The following is a 20,606-nucleotide window of genomic DNA, read 5'->3' as shown; positions in this document are numbered from 1 at the left end:
TTGTAGCCATAAAAACTTATTCACCAAGAAAAGTGATGTAACATGTTATGGAATGTTCCATGCAGATGCTGTTTAAAAGTCCTTCCTTTCATTAGTTGAGTTTAGTTTGATTGATTTTGGTGTTAAATGCAACTTTCAGTAATATAAGCTATGTTGAAGTAGTCTTTATCGTTTTATTGGTGGAGGAAACCTCAGTGGCTACAGAGAATTAACAACTTCATAAAATCTAACCTAGTCAATGAAGATTGAACACACCTACCTAGTGTACGGTTTACATTCACAACCTCAGCGTTGACAGTAAATGAGCTACTTATGCCGTGTTCACACTATAAAAAAATTAGCACCGGGTCGAACCTGGATTAATTAACCCGAATTAATTACCCCAGTTCACACTTGATAAAAAATTATCCAGGTTTGGGATTTCCCTTCTCAACAAAATAGAAATGTTAGCGCCAAAATTGTACACTGTATCCGTCAACAGTTCTTATTTACATTTGTTTCTAACAGATACATTATCTAATCACAGGGATTGCTGCCGCTCATTTAAATATAGATCATTACATTGATACAAGTGGATTATCGGATTTATCCAATGGAGATAGTTAAATTATCAATTTTAAAGTCCGAGCCTCGGCGAGGACTTTAAAATTTATAATTTAACGATCAATATTGGATAGATCCGATAATCCACGCATAACTGTGTAATAATCTGTTTCTCTAATGATTAAAAGATATAAATTTTCTTCTTTTTTTAAACCAAAATCCCCTTCGAGTGCCTTCAACTTGCCATGAACATTTTGATCACTTCAGGGAGCTGAGAAAGGTTATGACCCTTTGACTCAGCCAATCATCTTCTCAGATCACTGACAACCACACGTTGGTTAAATTTTTTTATACAATGGGTTCGGAAAAGGATATATTTCCATAGAATTAGAGAATATGGTTTATATAATTCTTGACACTTATAAAAATATTTTAACTGGATGGCTGTCAAAATATGACGTCATTCGATATATGACGTCACGTAATAGTTACGCCACATGAAAGACATATTTAAGCAAATGTCATATATGTCACTATAGCAACAACCACAGATTAACTTCACTATGCGTTCACATTTAGAAGTGAGGTAGTTAACCCGTGTTTGCTCCACATTAACTCCACCACAAATTAGGGGTAATTTTAAACCCAGGTTAAAGGCGTTCACACTACCTTAATTTAACCGGGATTAACTAATTCGGGTCGAACCCGGTTTAAAAAGGCATAGTGTGAACATGGTATTAGACTACTCCGCCACCAAGCCCCTAGTTCTGAGTGGGATTCTATTATTTTACATCAAATCAAATTTGTTGTTCTTCAAGGATACAATTATCATCAGGACTAGATGGCACCAACATGACTTTACCAGTACATATTTCTCTTTGAAAATTTATAGGGCTCTAAGTTTCTTTTGATTTATTTTTTTTGATGTATTACAACCACACCTTTTATAATGTTTTTCTTTTCATATTTTTTTTTTTTTAAATAATATAAGACACACAATAGGAAAAGAGACAACCATGTTAATTTAAGTAAATAAGCATTTTGATTGGTTAAAATATAAATAAACATATATTGTAACTCAAAGCACTTAAAAAAATATGTGTTATAACTAAGAATGTCAGCTGACAAAACACAAATATACAGCAACAACATCAAGATAATTTAAATTATAATTCAAGCAAGCTTGTAGTAAGTTTAAGCAGCATTCTTGTTTCAAGATCATGCACACTTGTTTCACAACAAATAACCAAAAACAACAAAAAGAAATCTGAAGGACAAAATTATCAAAATCATAACATATGTGTCCTAACAAAGGGCCAGACTTAGTATGTAAGAATACTGGTACCGAGTAATTCTTAATTTATCTAAATTTAAGAATTGTTTTAACTTAACAAAAAGTAATTTCAATAAATACAACAGTAGAAGCTCATTCAGATGAGGTATTTAAGTTTTAAATCAAAATTCCTTCAAGATGGTTCTGGGCAAATTCAACTGACCCCCCTTGGATCTCCTTTTAATGATTATATATAGGTACATGTGATTTACAAACTTTCTAGGACTAATTCATATTCTCCGAACTGATAATGCAGGAATACTTATCTTCGAAAAAGATAATTTCTTGCAATTTAATGTTTTAATCAGACACAACATACTTAAATAAATCAATATTAGTACATGTATCTTCAAATATTCAATTTTCAATGAATATTTCCTATATTTTCCTTGTTATACTAATAGTTAATGAGAAGTTAAATCAAAATAATTGCTTACATAGTGTATATGATTAGATTTACATTCTAGATTAATAAGGATAAATTGTTGAATCTTATCAATTCTAAAGTTCTTCTTTTTTATCATCTGAAAGCCACACCAATTTCATTTTTAGGTTTTTAGATTTAAGGCAGGCAGCATGTGGTTTAAGCTTGTAAATGTGATTTTTTCATTTCTTTAATTTAAGAATGATTGAATGATAAAATAAGATTTATTTTATTTATCTTTTAAAATATTTTCCTTCTAAATTGAACCAGAGAAAAAAACTGAAGATTGTATTTGTATGGCTTTAAAACTGGTTCCATATCAAATATGATAGGTTAATTGAAGACATATTTTTCATTCTAATCCTCATATAAGTATTTAAAGGTCAATCTAGAATGTATTTCATAAAGTTTTTTTATTAATAGATGTATATATGTTGTGTATATATGTTTATATAAATATTAAAAGTTTCAGAAAGTTAGTAATACTAATACTACCATGATAGTTGTTGGCAGCTAAAGGGTTCCAACTTCCTTTTGGTCTGCGAAGACTTCCACGTAAACTGGGGTCCCATTCCAGGTCGAATTCTAGTGCAACACAGAAATGAACTCAAGAGAATGTGCTTTGTAAAATATGTGTGTTATATGAAAATAATGAAATAATGTGAAATGATGAATGAATGAATGAATGAATGATTGTTTGATTTTTTCAAGTTAGTATGATTTTGTTTGATACCACTGTGTAATTTTCATATTTTTTGATAAACTACTGTGAATTCAATTATATTTAATTTTGTTGGTATATGGAAACCTATAAATATAAATGTTCAATGAACAGAGAATTTTCTTTAGGATTTTTGTAGAGTTTGTATCCATTAGCATACAGGTTTTCATCAATCCACAAAAATTGGTACGCTCGAAAATAAACTAATCAACAGTCACCACTTTTTAAAATTTGTTCCAGAATCAAAAATGGTCCTTATGAAGGCGTTCAAATACTTTGAATTCATTTGTTTCATGTATACCAATTTTAGTGGATATTTTAGGAACATGTATTTTATTTGGACAAATACTGCTTTTAAGCATACAAAAAATTTGGACTACATTGAACACTTAAATTCAGTTCACTAAAAACCCATGAAAACAAGAATATAAACAATTATTTAGGACATATCATTATTAATTTTACTAGTAAAACTACAGTCAAATTTAATTGATCAAAATCTGTCCAAACAATTGAACAGAGGTAAAAAAGAAATAGTGCTTTCAAACAAAATCTTTATTTATTCTATAATAATTTCATGTATTTTACATCATCAGCATTTCTGATGTTAATTTGCCTGATTAGAAAATTACTCTACTACAACAAAGCGTAATTTGTATTAAAAATCTAATAAAACATGCATTGTTTACTCATTGTTAAACATTAAACATGTAAGAAATAACATACAAACAAATCAAAAACACATTTGAAGCGGAAAAACCATAATATTTATTGAAATAGAAATTTTAAATGTTTGTATATATACATGAATAACATGATGTTTCTCTTGCTCAATTTTAGTAAGAAATAAATGTTTATTAATATTTTGAAATAATTAGTTTACAAAGTAGTAGAAAATTGACTGACTAACAGATAGACAGACAGACAAACGGACAGACAGACGGATCAAGAATTTCACACCCCTCTTAAAATCCAACAGGAAGGCATAATAATGCCCTATTAAAAACAATCTACTTCATATGAACGTTAAAAATAGAATTTAGTAAACAAGACATACATTATAAACTATTGTAAAACTGACCATGAAAAAAGCTTTTTTCAAAACTTAGCTAACATATAAACATGAAACATCAATTAACAAATAATAATGCAACATAATATACTTACAAAGACACAGCTTTATACCATGCAAATAATGGATAGATGAAAACCACAATAAACATGTATGTATTGTATGTTCCTGTGTGAGTGTGTTAATTTTACTGAACAATTTGTGTGGATGTTTTAGAGCATTTAATGTGGAAGAAAATTATGAAGAATAAGAGATGTGGGATAAGTTTCAATTGGACAGCAACACTACTACACAAATAATCATGACACATAGATCAGATCAGAATGAGGTGATATAAACAACAAACTCAGGCATAACTAGGAGTTGATTGCAAGATTGATAATAATTAAATTGATGACATTTATGACAATGATGACAATGATTATATCTGGTGACAATGGTTATATCTGGTGACAATGATTATATCTGGTGACAATGATTATATCTGGTGACAATAAAGACAATGATGACAATGATGATATGGGTGAAATTGATGACAAATGTATGATGTATGATGTACCATGTGTAAATCTTGTGATGCATTCCTGGCTATTCCATTAAAATGAATATATGGGGTATGAAGGGGCTTTAAAAATTGCCACGTAACAAACATTGTTCGAGTAAATTTGCATATATCAAATGAACATACAAATTAAAATGACCTCCACAAATAAAATTTCGCTTCCTACCCTCCCCATTCGTTTAAATGGAATAGCCCTCATTATTGTTAGTACCCTATCCCTGTATATCATTAATGCATCATTGGGATACTCTTGAAGAGGCATTATATCTTGGTTAATTTTTTCATGAATACTTATTCTTATTGTTTGAAGTAATTAGAATTTTCGAGAATGCTTAATTTTTTGATTTATATAATATGACACCACACAAAACAATATAAAAGCTTTTCTTAAAAAAAATTTTAATATTTGAAATTTTCAAGAGTGTCCTGGAATGTATGCACTGCTTTTGTTGCTTGTATCACAGATTTAATTTGCAAATTAAATAAATTGTTTAAGAAAACTTCAATTAACCTCTACCATCACAACATATAAATTAAAAGTTAATCACACCACATTTCAAAACACAAATCATAATTTGTAAGTTTTTGTATGTTATTTGGAATTAATACAGACAACATGCATTGAATTGTGGGTAATAGAAATATAACTGATAACATTTAATGAATTGCAGTGTTCCAAACATTTTAGACCACAAAATAAACTATCTTTCATATATATGTTTGAAAAATATGAAAGATATCAAATACATTCAAACAAAAAAATCTTGGACTAGTCTGCACAGCTTACCTTCTGGTAAAGGCATCGATGATGACAAAGCCGGCATTTTCATGTTCGTTTCATCATGTGATCCATTTCTGGGTTGTCGTTTGTAAGTAGGATCTATTGCAGCAGCTATATTGAAACCAAGAGGATTACTAACTGCATAATGGTTACCATTTTGTTGGCTATTTACTCTGGGATTTGAGGGAGGTGGTGGTGCTCTGTAAATAAAGGTATATTGATTGATTGTTGGTCCTTTACACCACTTTCAGCACTATTTTTAATATTGATGCAGTCAACTTTTTTTGTACAAGGAAGCCAAGGTGTTTGGAGTAAACAGTGACCTTCAGAAGGAAAATATATAGGTAAATATAATTTTTAATATTAATAACACAATCATGTAAAAATTGATAATCAAAGCGCTGTAAGCGCTGAAGGCAGTTAACCAAAAACCAAGGCAACCGTAATTATGAAAACTGTGGCAATGTTGCCTCAACATTAAACATTCATATATAGTACATTCATGTTTATCTAATGATTTATTTATTAAGGCAAATAATTTATATGTTATCAAGGTTTCAAAAGCAATGCATATATCAATGTATATTTTTTATGGTGAGTCTGCAGTGGTACAAGTTCCCAATGATTGCAGTTGTTCTACTTGGTAGTTAACCTTGGTTTTATTTGACTGCTAGAAGTTCAATTTGACGTAGTATGAATATGTTATAGTATGAATGGACTGGTTTCCCTGGAAAGAAAACTGAGTTTGTGTTCTATAGTACAAAAGTTATGAGACACGAATCAGACAAATGTTCACTACAACAGGGATCAAAGATGAGGTCTGACTGACTTGCCCATAGTAAATGTAAATGATTTGTTATTTTGTCCCATACATATGAATATATATAATTTAGGGGTGGGGATCTCAACGGTTTTCAAGTTCTCAAACAGGTAGGGGTAGGCAGAGGATTTAGGGGGCAGGGGGCCCAGCCCCCCCTTTTTGAGAAAAAATTTGGTTGCTTATATAGGGAATCACTGGAGCGGGCCCCTCTTAGGTCAGTCAGTGGGCCCCACTTATGAAAATTTCTGGATCCGCCACTGGGGGTAAGGTGACCCTAGGGACTTCCCCTACATTTCATTTTATTTGTTATATTGTCCCATACATGAATATATATGGTTTAGGGTGGGGGATCTCATTGGTTTCCAAGTTCTCAAACAGGAAGGGTAGGGTGACCCAAGGGACTCCCCCTATATTTCATTTAATTAGTTATATTGATCCATACATGAATACATATTGTTTTGGTGTGGGGATCTCGACCGTTTCCAAGTTCTCAAACAGGAGGGTTGGGATGACCACAGGGACTTCCCTTATATTTCATTTGATTTGTTATATTGTCCCATACACGAGTATATATGGTTTAGGGGTAAGGATCTTGACCATTTCCAAGTTCTCAAACAGGAGGGTGAACAGTGACCTCAGGGACTCCCCTATCTTTCATCTGATTTGTTATATTGTCCCATACATGAATATATATGGTTTAGGGATGGGGATCTCAACCATTTTTAAATTCTAAAACAGGAGGGGTGGGGTGACCCCTAGCGACTCTTCCTATATTTCATTTGATTTTTCATATTGTCACAAGTTCCCAATGATTGCAGTTGTTCTACTTGGTAGTTAACCTTGGTTTTATTTGACTGCTAGAAGTTCAATTTGACGTAGTATGAATATGTTATAGTATGAATGGACTGGTTTCCCTGGAAAGAAAACTGAGTTTGTGTTCTATAGTACAAAAGTTATGAGACACGAATCAGACAAATGTTCACTACAACAGGGATCAAAGATGAGGTCTGACTGACTTGCCCATAGTAAATGTAAATGATTTGTTATTTTGTCCCATACATATGAATATATATAATTTAGGGGTGGGGATCTCAACGGTTTTCAAGTTCTCAAACAGGTAGGGGTAGGCAGAGGATTTAGGGGGCAGGGGGCCCAGCCCCCCCTTTTTGAGAAAAAATTTGGTTGCTTATATAGGGAATCACTGGAGCGGGCCCCTCTTAGGTCAGTCAGTGGGCCCCACTTATGAAAATTTCTGGATCCGCCACTGGGGGTAAGGTGACCCTAGGGACTTCCCCTACATTTCATTTTATTTGTTATATTGTCCCATACATGAATATATATGGTTTAGGGTGGGGGATCTCATTGGTTTCCAAGTTCTCAAACAGGAAGGGTAGGGTGACCCAAGGGACTCCCCCTATATTTCATTTAATTAGTTATATTGATCCATACATGAATACATATTGTTTTGGTGTGGGGATCTCGACCGTTTCCAAGTTCTCAAACAGGAGGGTTGGGATGACCACAGGGACTTCCCTTATATTTCATTTGATTTGTTATATTGTCCCATACACGAGTATATATGGTTTAGGGGTAAGGATCTTGACCATTTCCAAGTTCTCAAACAGGAGGGTGAACAGTGACCTCAGGGACTCCCCTATCTTTCATCTGATTTGTTATATTGTCCCATACATGAATATATATGGTTTAGGGATGGGGATCTCAACCATTTTTAAATTCTAAAACAGGAGGGGTGGGGTGACCCCTAGCGACTCTTCCTATATTTCATTTGATTTTTCATATTGTCACAAACATGAATATATATGGTTAAGGGGTGTGGATCTCGACCGTTTCCAAGTTCTCAAACAGGAAGGGGTGGGGTAACTCCAGGGACTCCCCTATATTTCATTTTTTATTTATTATATTGTCCTATACTTGAATATATGCAGGGGCGGATTCAGACGGGGGAGGGTTGCGGGCTTGCACCTCCTTAAATTTGCAAAGCATGGGTTGTTCTCAGCTTAATAAAGAAAATTCCCATAATATTACCTCAATTTTTTTTTAGCCTCGCTCTGCTCGGCAAAAATTTAAGTTTGCGCCCCTCCTAACCTAAAATCCTGGATCTGCCCCTCATATGGTTTAGGGGTGGGGAGCTCGACCGTTTCCAAGTTATCAAACAGGAGGGGGTAGAGTGGCCCAAAGAATGCCACCTATATATCATATGATTTACTTACATTAAGGTATATATAATATAGTTGCATTATTTGTGAAAATAAAGAATGAAACTTTCAGCTACTTTAATTGACCCTTCAAAATTGAGAAAAAACAAATAACCCCTCGAAATTGCAGTAATATGTTTACACTTTAAAAGCATCTCACATGCATTATCATCATTTATCATTTATAAAGAAAATTTAGACTGTGACCATGAACATGTATATTGTTAGATATACTGTTCCCAGCTGTCACGTTGTATTGGATTTTTAAATTAAAATTTATCAAAAAGTAATTTTTAGTTTCTGAATAAAATATTTTTTCTGCTTTTTCTTTCTTTTACATATATCTTTTGGTTTACAATACTAGTGTTTATATTCATTTACCATGCATAGATGTATTTTTTCACCTGCTTGGATTTATTTTGTAAATGATCGTCAAACCCGGAATTACCCTTATCCGCTTCCGGAATCGGATCCGATTTAGTAAAATTTTGTCTTCACGGCCGCCATTGTTATGTGTTTACAATGTTGTTTTTGTCAATCAGATACGATTTTACTCGAATTTATACAATATTTGTCGGCGATTTTCTGTATAAAGCTAGCGGTTGAACAAAATGAACATCGCCGTCATGAATAATAATAATAAAAATAAGTTTTTAGCTCGTTTAATTGGAGACTTTGGTGAACATGGTGAAAAGGTTTGCAAAGTAATTTCTTATTTTCTTTCAAATGTAAGGCGACTACATCGGGCGTAGCTAGAAACCAACTATCCTAGTCGAAATTCCGCTTGCAAAAGTGGAAGGTCTCGGACCACCGCTAATTTGTACACCTGCCTCCAAATTGAAAAGCTACGAAAATTTCTTTTTCTAATTTGAAATTGCCGCCAACAGCATGAACAGTTGAATTATATAAAACTACTGACGTAGTTGTACTACGTATTGATGACAAACAATATTCCTACGAGTTTTGTCATTTGGGAAATCTAAACTGCTTGTCTTCAGAGATTTTCAGCGATTAAATATTTCATACAATTGTTCTTTGACATCTTAGCTAAAAGCACAAGTCATAATGAACTACACAAGGATTTTTAATAAGCACTACTTCCTATGTGTAACTTTAAAACTTTTGGATAAATCGACGATCATTTAAGGTTTTTCTGGTCATTTTTTTTGTAATCCAGAATAAAAAGTATTCAAAAAGTGTTCAATTAGTTATATATAACATAGTAACAAGCTAGATAATAACAATGGCAAGTATTTCAGGATTTATTGGGTAGAACACAAATCTAGGGTGCTCGCATAATGCAGCTTAACTGCATAAAAATGAGGTAGGAAACAAAAGATACTCTGATAATTTCTGTTATGCTGGTCTGTTGTAGGCCTACATTACAATATAGCATCCTGAATACCATGAAATGTTTGACCAATCAATCAACAATTACAATATTTGAAAGACTTATTAGTACATTTTATTTAATCTATGTATGACCAAAACAAACAAAATTCATTTTGACAAAGCAGATGAGATAGAAACAAATTTTGAAATTAATTGTATAACCAATATACATTAGAATATTATAGCAAAAAATTGTAACAAAAAATTATCTCCCTTCCCAACAGAACTCTTCAATATTCAGAAAGTTCTCTGCGAGGACACCAATGATTATTAGTTGAAAAGAAACATGTGGTCAATAAAACAGTGAAAAATAATAATAATAAATGCAGTGTTATCATATAATTTTATCATTTCCGTCTAAATATATATATATATGTATAAACCAGATGCTCTGCAGGGCGCAGCTTTATACGACCGCAGAGTTTGAACCCTGAAAAGTTGGGGAAAGTATGGACACAACATTCAAGCTTGATACAGCTCTGAATTTGGATTGTGATTAAATAGTTGACACAACATAGGATTCTGACACAGAATAAATGTGGTCTTAGAACTTACACTTAAAAACTTAAAAATTTTAAATTGGGCATTACCTGTTATGGTCCAATATCAAAAATCTAAATACATGGTTAGATTCAGCATATCAAAGAACCCTAAGAATTCAATTTTTGATGAAATCAAATAAAGTTCAATTTTGGACCCTTTAGACCTCAATGTGGACCACTTTGATAACCAGGCCCAAATATCAAAGAGCAGATTGCTCTGAGGGATACGATTGCCATTGTTTTCATTGACACATGTATACATCTAGCTTGATGATATTATTTTCAAAACTAATTCAACTGCACATGTAAAATGTAATTTACATAATCTGAATAGTTACAAAATAGCCAATCCCGGTTAAAAGTGTATGAACAATGTACTTAAGCCTATTGTGTTTTATTTTTGTACTATCAATTCCAAGTTTACTTTCCACAGCAGTCACTGAGACTAAGAGTGAGAGAAGTATTTCACTTCGTATCTTATTACCTATTTTCCTACGTTAATTCTATGAGGAACCCCATTCCTAACTCTTTAAATATTTAATTTCCATTGGGTCAGTGATCATGACTCCTTTCCGTACACATTCCTCAGTTTAAATTGCGATCTTTTTAAATATAATACGATGTTTATCGACAGAAAGAGTTTATTTTATCTCAACGTGTTGTTTTGATTCAGAATTCACGGAATTGACTTCCGTAAGGGAGACAACTCGAAATGATAATATGGAAGACTCCATTTCGCCTGAAAGGGTGTTGCAGTTAAATCTTTACAATGTGGACTACATTTATTTTAATATAAATGATGCATATGATTTAAAATTATGCAACAATAACCCTCAATAACATACATAGAAAGGATCCCATGAGTTATAAATTAAATCAATTGAGTGGGGAATCCAGAGCAACCATTTAATCTAATACCCCTTGGAGTCAAGAAAACTATATGCATGCGCATAATTACCAAAACAAACCCTGTAGTAAGAACGTATATTAAACCTAGACGGTTCTTTATGGAAGTACAATATCAAATATCAGATTAATAATGGTGACACATAAGTAAATCTCCACTTCAGTTCTTATATGACAGAAATAGATTTATCGGATTTCAGAGAACTTTCGTATTTTTACCACAACTGGGGAATTCCCTCTGACATGTCTGACGTGTTTCTAAATTCATAAAAACACTAAATATAAATACTGCTTAATTCTGATTTTCCATGCTGTTAAAAACACGCATATAAGTCAAGGGAAATATCAAACATGAAGATTATGAAAAGAGCATTATAGGAAAGTTGTTTGAGTTCAATCCCTTTGTTTGTTTTTACCTTTTAAACCAAGACAATCATAAGAATCTGAGATGGTCCTTAATGTTTAAAATAAAACGGTTGACGTGAGGGCATTGTCCTGAGCCACTAGTATAAGTCTACAGATTGCTTGAAAGCAATCGTATCCCAAAAATCTAAATACATGGTTAGATTCAACATATATCAAAGAACCCCATATATTCAATTTTTGTTGAATTCAAACAAAGTTTAATTTTGGACCCCGATTTGGACCAACTTGAAAACTGGGCTTATAATCAAAAATCTAGATAAATGTTTAGATTCAGCATATCAAAGAACCCCCAAGGATTCAATTTTTGTTGAAAACAAACAAAGTTTAATTTTGGACCCCGATTTGGACCAACTTGAAAACTGGTCCCATAATCAAAAATCTAAGTTCATGTTTAGATTCAGCATATCAAAGAACCCCAAGAATTCAATTTTTGTTGAAATCAAACAAAGTTTAATTCTGGACCAACTTGAAAACTGGGCCCATAATCAAAAATCTAAGTACATGTTTAGATTCAGCATATCAAAGAACCACAAGAATTCAATTATTGTTAAAATCAAACTAAGTTTAATTTTGGACCCTTTGGACCTTAATGTAAACCAATTTGAAAACGGGACTAAAAATTAAGAATCTACATTCATAGTTAGATTCGGCATATCAAAGAACCCCAATTATTCAATTTTTGTTGAAATCAAACAAAGTTTAATTTTGGACCCTTTGGGCCCATTATTCCTAAACTGTTGGGACCAAAACACCCAATATCAATCCTAACCTTCCTTTTATGGTTAAAAACATTGTGTTTAAATTTCATAGATTTCTATTTTCTTATACTAAAGTTATGGTGTGAAAAACAAGAAAAATGCTTATTTGGGCCCCTTTTTAGCCCCTAATTCCTAAACTGTTAGGACCAAAACTCCCAAAATCAATCCCAACCTTCCTTTTGTGTTCATAAACCTTGTGTCAAAATTTCATAGATTTCTATTCACTTAAACTAAAGTTATAGTGCGAAAACCAAGAAAAATGCTTATTTAGGCCTTTTTGGACTCTAATTCCTAAACTGTTGGGACCAAATCTCTCAAAATCAATCCCAACCTTCCTTTTGTGAACATAAACCTTGTGTTTAAATTTCGTAGATTTCTATTTACTTAAACTAAAGTTATAGTGGGAAAACCAATGTGTCTTCGGACGACGACGACAACAACGACGACGACGCCAACGTCATACCAATATATACAACTTCAAAATTTATTTGCGGTCGTATAAAAATGAGGATATGTGAAACCCTTGCTAACCTTGAACAGCTGAAACTAAATGCAAAGCTTTTTTCCCTTTTTAAGGCAGCTATGGAATGCTGTATTTTGTTAAACAAAACAAAATTCCCAAGTCACTTTTGGTGGTGTTATGATAACAGATAAATAGTCACCAATTACTTCCCTTACTTAATATAGCAACAACAATTTAACTTATTTTCAAAAGAATTATCGAACAATAACTAAATAAAATCTTGCTAGGCTAATTATTTGAAGACTTGGTTGATCATCATTTGAGATTCTACATGTATGTAAATTGAAATGTTAGTACTTAAAATAGATTTGAAAGATCAGACAAAGTATACATATTTATATAGTATAAGATATAGAAATATGATAAAACCTGTTAATAACTACAAGTGTCAGTATGATTGACACAATTTCCATGACATACAGCAAAATAGATGTGTATATGTAAGGGCTGTCAGATACATTTAAGGGTTTTATTTGGACCTAAAATTTACAAATTATTTCATAAATACATGTTTATGTTATGAATTTAGAAGATGAATAAAAAAAATAGATGAGATATACGTTATGAGACAACAATCCAAACAACCAAACACATCAAGAGGGCATAATTTTCAAACTGTAAATTTATAAATAAAACGAAAATGTGCTCATTTCATACTTTTTCACCTTTCACAATTTTTTTTCAAAAGTAGTATAAAAGTTAATACATGTATTGACGAAAGGACATAAAAGGGTAAAACTATATGACATGTGTTAGCAGTAGCATAATAACAAAAAATACTTGATATTTCATTCATGCACAGAAAAGAGATACAGTTTCTAGTTTCATTTGGCCCTGAATATTAATATGTGTTATCCCTTTAATTTTCTACTATTTGAGACTGTATTTTTGTATTAATGTATAATTCGTGACTTGTTAAAATTATGTTTTGCAATAGAGATACAGACACTGTAAATTCTGAATTTTTTGGGGGATGCATTTATTATTGTAATTGTTGAAAAATCTACAAAAATTGGGGTTTCTGGAAATGCTGTATACAAATCATGCAATTTCAATTCAAAACGCAAGTTTAAATACTTGTAAAAACTAAGAAATCACAATTTATGCTATACTTTAAACATCTAATAAATTTCAGAATAAACAGCAACTCTCTCAAGCAGTAATATATCTATAAGAAATACCCCTGTAATATAATAAAAATTAAACAATTCCGAATCTGATTTACTAATTGGATGAATTTCAGGCATGAACTGTATCCCTTCTTACTAGCTGATTTATGTCCTATACTCTTAAGAAATACTGCTTATACTGGAATATTTACCTGACTAGATCATTTCTTATTACGCTTTAAAATAATCGTTTTCAATAATAAATATTAGAGTAAATGAAATCAACTTTTTCAATATTCTATATAAAATAATAGCTTGTGCTTCAACAAAACCAAAAGCTTGTACAACAATATTTCTACCAAAATAAACATAAAAAAATCTCCTTTTTTTTAAAAGAGCGAAAAAATGCAGACATGAACAAATTACATTTTATTGACAATTTTTTTTAACAAGGTCAAATAATTGACAAATAATATGAAAAAGAGACACACATAGAATTTGGAAATGAAAATCACATGACATTCAAGAATGATTTTTCTTTTTAAACAAAAATTTAAGTGAACCCTGAAAGATATCTAATTGTCAAGAATGTTATCTAATTTACCTGTATGGAAGTTCATCTTCACTATGATAACTCCCAGGTGGTGATGGTGATGGGATCATTTCATCGGAACGATTTGATGGAAGTCTTCGCCTTTCACTTTGATAATTTTGTGTCTCTCGGGCAGAATTAAGTACCCATTGTTCAACACTATGCACTGAATGTGGTGGAGTTTCACTAGGTGTAGGAAGTCGAGGTCGGTTTAATGGATCTGCTGACTGTTGCCTTGATGGTTGTCGTTGGGAATTCCTAGATGATGTTGTGCTCTGTTCTGATTCAGGACTTCTAGGTTGTTGGGAAGACCTATTTTCTATTGACTGTATAAAACTGTCTCTACGTAATCTATGATGGTCATGTGATCTATTGACAGGTGGATCTGAGGAAATTCCACCTGAGGAGATTCGTTTTCCCGGTAAATCAGGAAGTGGTCTGGTTGCTGGATTGGTCATCTGGGCCTGAATAATTATAGATAATAACAATAATTTATTTTTACTGATATACACTAAACCTGTAAAACATGTTTCTTTCTGTATTGATGTGTTAAACTACTATTTCAGGTAAGGGATGAAGTTTGGCACCTGCTAAAATGTTTAAACTTGCTGCATTTGTTTTCACCTGTCCTAAGTCAGGAATCTGTTTTTCATTGCTTGTTGTTTGTTGGTGTGGTTAATAAGTGTTTCGTGTTTCTTGTTTCTCATTTTCAATATAGATCAGACCATTTCTTTTCCTGTTTGAATTGTTGAATGATGTACTTTGAGCTTATAATTGTTTACTTTTTACAAATTTTGATTAGGATGGAGAGTTGTCTTATTGGCACTCATACCCTATCTCCTTTTTTTATATAAAAGTCATGGCTGGGACCATTAGCAACTGACCTGATAAGATAGGTTATCTTTGAATTGATGCTCAAAATATTACAACAGCAGTACAACAAAAAGGTGACTTTACAACACATGTATTCACTCAAAAAAGGCGACGTTTAAGTCAGTTTTGAGTCCCACTTGACTGTATTGTGTAATTTGTTTAATAAAAGGGCCTTTTTCACCAAGTTTTTAAAGTCACCAACCTACTTTATACTTTTGCCACAAAAAGACAAAACTGATATTTAACTTAATAATTAAATGAAGAAATTGAGTTAATCTTTTTATTCAACAATTCAATTCCCCTTCAAGTCAAACTCATGTTTTTAGGAATTTACAAATTTTATCTTTTTACCATAACAGCCCATATTTTCCCAAGATATACTAATCTCTTTTTGATCATTCATTTCTCATATTTTAAGAGATCTTGTAGTACCTGTTGCTGTTGTCTTTTCACATCATCTTGTTGCTTTTTCTTTTCTTTTGCCCGTTTTGCCCTGAGTTTTTCTTGTTCTTGTATAATTTTTGCTAGTCGTTCGTCCTGCTCCTCTATTTCCCGTAGTTTCACACGATCAACTTCAGCTTTTGTTCTCTATTTAAATAAAAATATATATTTAAAGGTGACTATCACTTTTCAATATTATACTCATATAAAAAAGATGTGGTATGATTGCCAATGAGACAACTGTCCACAAGAGACCAAAATGACACAGACATTAACAACTATAGGTCACTGTACTGCTTTCAACAATGAGCAAAGCCCATACGGCATAGTCAGCTATAAAAGGCTCCGAAATGACAATTTAAAACAATTCAAACGAGAAAACTAACTGCCTTATTTAAAAAAAATTGTCCGGATGAAGCCTGCCTTGCAGGCTAAACATGTAGACCATAGCAAATATAATTGCAGACCACATGAAGTATTGTTGTTAATTTGGAGTATTATTTTGATGCTGCATTCATTTGCATAATTTGACAACCCTGCATACCAAGGTATCCACTTCAGGGACTCTATCGAAATTATTCACACAGGCGTTGGTTCACCAAACAGAGTTATATTTAATATAAAAAAAATGTTTACATATAGGTAACTATGACAAACAATTTCTGTCGCCTAATAAAGTCTTATTGGACAATCTTTAATGTGGCATTCACTTTCAAAATACTGATTGATAAAGGGTAAAGTCTCTCCAAATTTGATTTACATATCCAATACCACAGAAAATAATTTAACCTGACAGAAGACCACACTAACAGACCATATGTCACCTATCCTAGGCACTGCATAATAATGCCTATTTTATGGACAATCTCAACATTTATAGATTTATTTCACAAATATTTTGATGATTTGACTATTGGTAGTTTAAATTTTACATTTGTTATTTCTTTAAATTCATTTGCAGTTTGGTATTTTATAAGCACATGCAAAGTTTTATTAATTTGTCAACTTGGCCTTTATATGTGTATGTCATAATATACAAATTTCCCATTGGCTAAGATAGAACTATCAATAATGAAGATACAGTCCTTACCTTATGTTCTTGTTCTTGAAGCAGTCTTGCAAGTTCCTGAAATAAAAAACTATATCGTCTGATCACTTAAAACAACATATTTTTTTCTTTCATAAATGTGAACCAATAAAAGATGTAAAGAAAACCTGTACATGTACCACAAATTTGACTTTAAGATATAACTGATTATATTCGGTGTGCCTTCATTATTCAATTAAGTGTGTCTTTCACTTATTTCTTTAGTGTATCTTATATTTCTTTCTTCATCACTTTTCCATTTTTCGTATATTAAACTGTCTCCTTCATCATCATTTTAGTGTTCTGTCAATGCTTATTTTGATGTTTCCTCTAATTTTTTATCTAGATGTTTCTCCTAATTTTTTATTTAGATGTTTCCTCTAATTTTTATTTAGATATTTCCTCTAATTTTTATATAGATGTATTTGTTTTCTTTTGATACATTCTCTTATGAAAAATTTACCTCCTCTCAATTTTTGTAATTGCATAAATTTCAGAATTTAAGTATGGATTTACCTCATCTTGAAGTTGCTGCAACCTTGACCTTTGTTCTTCGGGAATGTTGTCAGGTACAGCAAAGAAATCAGTGAAGTCTCCCTCATCCTCTATTCTCCCTGATGGTGTAACTCTGTAAAATGGAATAACTGTCAAAATTAATCACAAATTGGTTGACCAATACTTTGTGTCAATGTCTCAACTCACAAAGGACAGATTTTTCTCTGTGTTAGATCTATTGTTCATCTGATTTGTAAATTTTAAGATCGTGACTTATTCCAAATTGTGACATTTTGACTAAGTTTGATTTACATGTCAGGTGATGCATAAAAAGCCATAGACTATCACTTTGATTATGCACTTGGTCTTGCTCAATTATCTTGATTTTCATTTTCTGAATGGATTTGATAATTGAACATTAGTTAGTTCTTTTAAGCGATTATAGTTTGTGCCATGACAAAACTATTTAATGTTGGGGAGGGTTGGTATCTTCAAACAAGTTTAACCCTGCCACATTCTTTATGTGCCTGTACAAAGGCAGGAGCCTGTAGTTTAATTGTTGCTGTTAGTTCATGATTGTCATATAAATTTGTTTTTATCAAATTTGTTATACATTAGGCTATTAGCTTTCTTAATTGAATTGTTTCATATTTTTCATTTTTGGGCCTTTTATATCTGACTAAACGATACAGTTTTTTTTTCATTATTGAAGGCCTGAACAGTTGCTTACATCCACTTCATTTGAAGAGGATATTTGTCTCGTTGGCAATTATATCAAATCTCTTATTTCTTCATTGGTTAACTAATTTTGCCTTCAATTGACAATATCTAACGAAGGACATAGCTGCTACCTTAGCTCAATTATACAATTCACACAAAAATATGCAACCCTGTGGTATTTCATAAGTGTCTCTTGTTTTTTATTTTTATATAGATTAGACCGTTGGTTTTCCAGTTTGAATACTTTTAAACTAGTAATTTTTGTGTCCCTTTATAGCTTGCTGTTCGTTGTGAGCAAAGGCTGCATGTTTAAGGTGGTACCTAACACTACAGGGAGATAACTCTGTAAAGTCATCTAAACGTTTTGATTATGTTGTGTTGTAAATGGAATATTAAGCTTCTCAGTGATCAAATTTGGTCTTTGTCAAACTGCTATATAACCAGTGTAATTTTTCTGATAAAATGGTTTGTTCAAAATTTTTGTAATTTTTATATTTTTGTTAAAGGGTCAAAGTAAATACTTTGTCAAAATTTTAGAAAAATTAAACGAGCCAAACTAATTTTAGTAAAAGTGTTGGGTACCACCTTAAGGGTTTTTCTTTTACAAATTGTGACTTGGATAGTTGTCTCATTGGCATTCAAACAACATCTACTTATATCTATGAATATGAAAAAGCCTCATTTGTTTTATCAAGTAAAACTGCAAAACATTCAATAAGTTGTGAATATGCATAAAAGACAAAAAAGAATATGTGTACACAGTATAGTGCATGCAGTATAAATAATTTCTAAAGAGCCTAAAGAGGTCAAGAATTTTAATACACAAAAGTCTCCTGATACATGTAGTAAACAAGATACATTTTTGGTAAATTGTAAGCAAATATACCAAATAAAAAACTTTTTCTCAAGCAGAATTTGATATTGATATGCTTCATAATCATATAAGGGATAGAACTAATGGAGTAAAATGCAAATAGGTCAACCATTTATTATGCAAGTAAATTAATTAGTGATGACTTCAGTATCTTAAGCTTAGGTCAATATATAAAATAGGGTATACGTATACATGTATAAAGCACAAATATGTGTATTCATTTTTTTTAACAAAAAAGATTTCTAAAAATGCTTGCAAATTGAAAGGAACAGCTAGTATTGATTTCTATCACTCGAAGAATTTCTTAAACACAGGGAAATGCAAGGCATCTGAAGGATCATATATGACATAATAATCTATTTGGAAAGGCTACTGTAAATTCAGATATTTTAGCTTATTTTCTATTTTTGTGACAGTTGATCATGAGAGAATAGCTTCCAAAAAATAAAGATTTGCATTTGATATTTTGATATTTGTGTGCAACATTTTCTGAAATTGCAATAAATATTTTCACATTGTTGTCCATTGTTCAAATGTCACAATCATAAATGTACATAAAAATTTCTGAAATTACAGTATCTATCTACTGATAATGCTAGGGATAAAACAAGGTGCAATGTGCAGATTTAGTTAAGGTTAGTAGTAGAGAACATCTGATGGATTCCAAGGTTGAAGTATGAGTAAAATAGAATTTAGAAGTCAAGATACAGTTTTCGATGGAAAAATACATCAACTTCAAATTTTTCAAGAGTCTAAAATATTTGTAACATTCCATAAAAGTTGTGAATAAACAGGCCCGTAGCCAGGAATTTCCAAGGGGGGGTTCGTTGGACTCATGAACTCGACTTTAACAGTCACAATTTGAACAAAGCGTTGACTTTAACAGTGCTTATTTGATTTCAAGGGGGGGGGGTCGTTTGAACCCCCGAACCCCCCTGGCTACGGGTATGATAAATATTAACAGAAAGCATCAAAGATATAGTCTTCTATTCCCCAATTATTAAAGTTCTGCGGTTAAAGATTATACAAACAACTCTTACTCAAAAGCTAAAAGAAATTGATAACACAAAAAATTTACAAGTTAACAATCAGGCTCATTGCTATTCTATTTATAAATCGAAGTAATAACCCATTTAAATTTTCAAAAACTGTACAGATATTTCTGCTACATATATATATTTTCACACAATTTCCTTCCAATGTATTTTGATTTTTGATGTAATTTCAAAGTTTGGGTTAAAAAGATGATGAAACTGATGATCATTCAAAAATATTTTTTTAAAGCAATTTTACTGTCTGATTTCTTTAAAAGACAATTTTAGGTTATTTTTTTCGAACAATTCAAAATAAAATATGACCACCTCCACATACTTGACATAGAAAAAAATCCTATCTG

The 20,606-nt window shown here is 31.8% G+C and overlaps 1 protein-coding gene across 15 annotated transcripts in view; it reads right to left on the bottom strand.

The window, feature by feature from the left end:
• Window positions 1–20,606, bottom strand: part of LOC139501099 (uncharacterized) — a 47,202-nt gene that overhangs the window by 4,900 nt on the left and 21,696 nt on the right. For 9 of the 15 annotated variants that reach the window (XM_071290085.1, XM_071290081.1, XM_071290083.1 and 6 more), the window contains exons 7-13: window positions 17,638–17,749; window positions 17,125–17,160; window positions 16,026–16,181; window positions 14,733–15,184; window positions 14,341–14,364; window positions 5,443–5,636; window positions 2,796–2,885 (exon numbers count right to left, since the gene is read on the bottom strand). In XM_071290085.1, coding sequence (XP_071146186.1) covers window positions 2,796–2,885; window positions 5,443–5,636; window positions 14,341–14,364; window positions 14,733–15,184; window positions 16,026–16,181; window positions 17,125–17,160; window positions 17,638–17,749 — 1,064 coding nt within the window. The remainder of the gene's footprint in view (window positions 1–2,795; window positions 2,886–5,442; window positions 5,637–14,340; window positions 14,365–14,732; window positions 15,185–16,025; window positions 16,182–17,124; window positions 17,161–17,637; window positions 17,750–20,606) is intronic. The other 6 variants (XM_071290084.1, XM_071290088.1, XM_071290087.1 and 3 more) reach the window with 2 other exon arrangements.

The sequence above is a fragment of the Mytilus edulis genome, chromosome 13 (genome assembly GCF_963676685.1).
Source record: "Mytilus edulis chromosome 13, xbMytEdul2.2, whole genome shotgun sequence".
NCBI lineage: Eukaryota > Metazoa > Mollusca > Bivalvia > Mytilida > Mytilidae > Mytilus > Mytilus edulis.
Note: the sequence above shows the minus strand (reverse complement) of the source record. Positions and strands in the feature narration are given on the sequence as shown.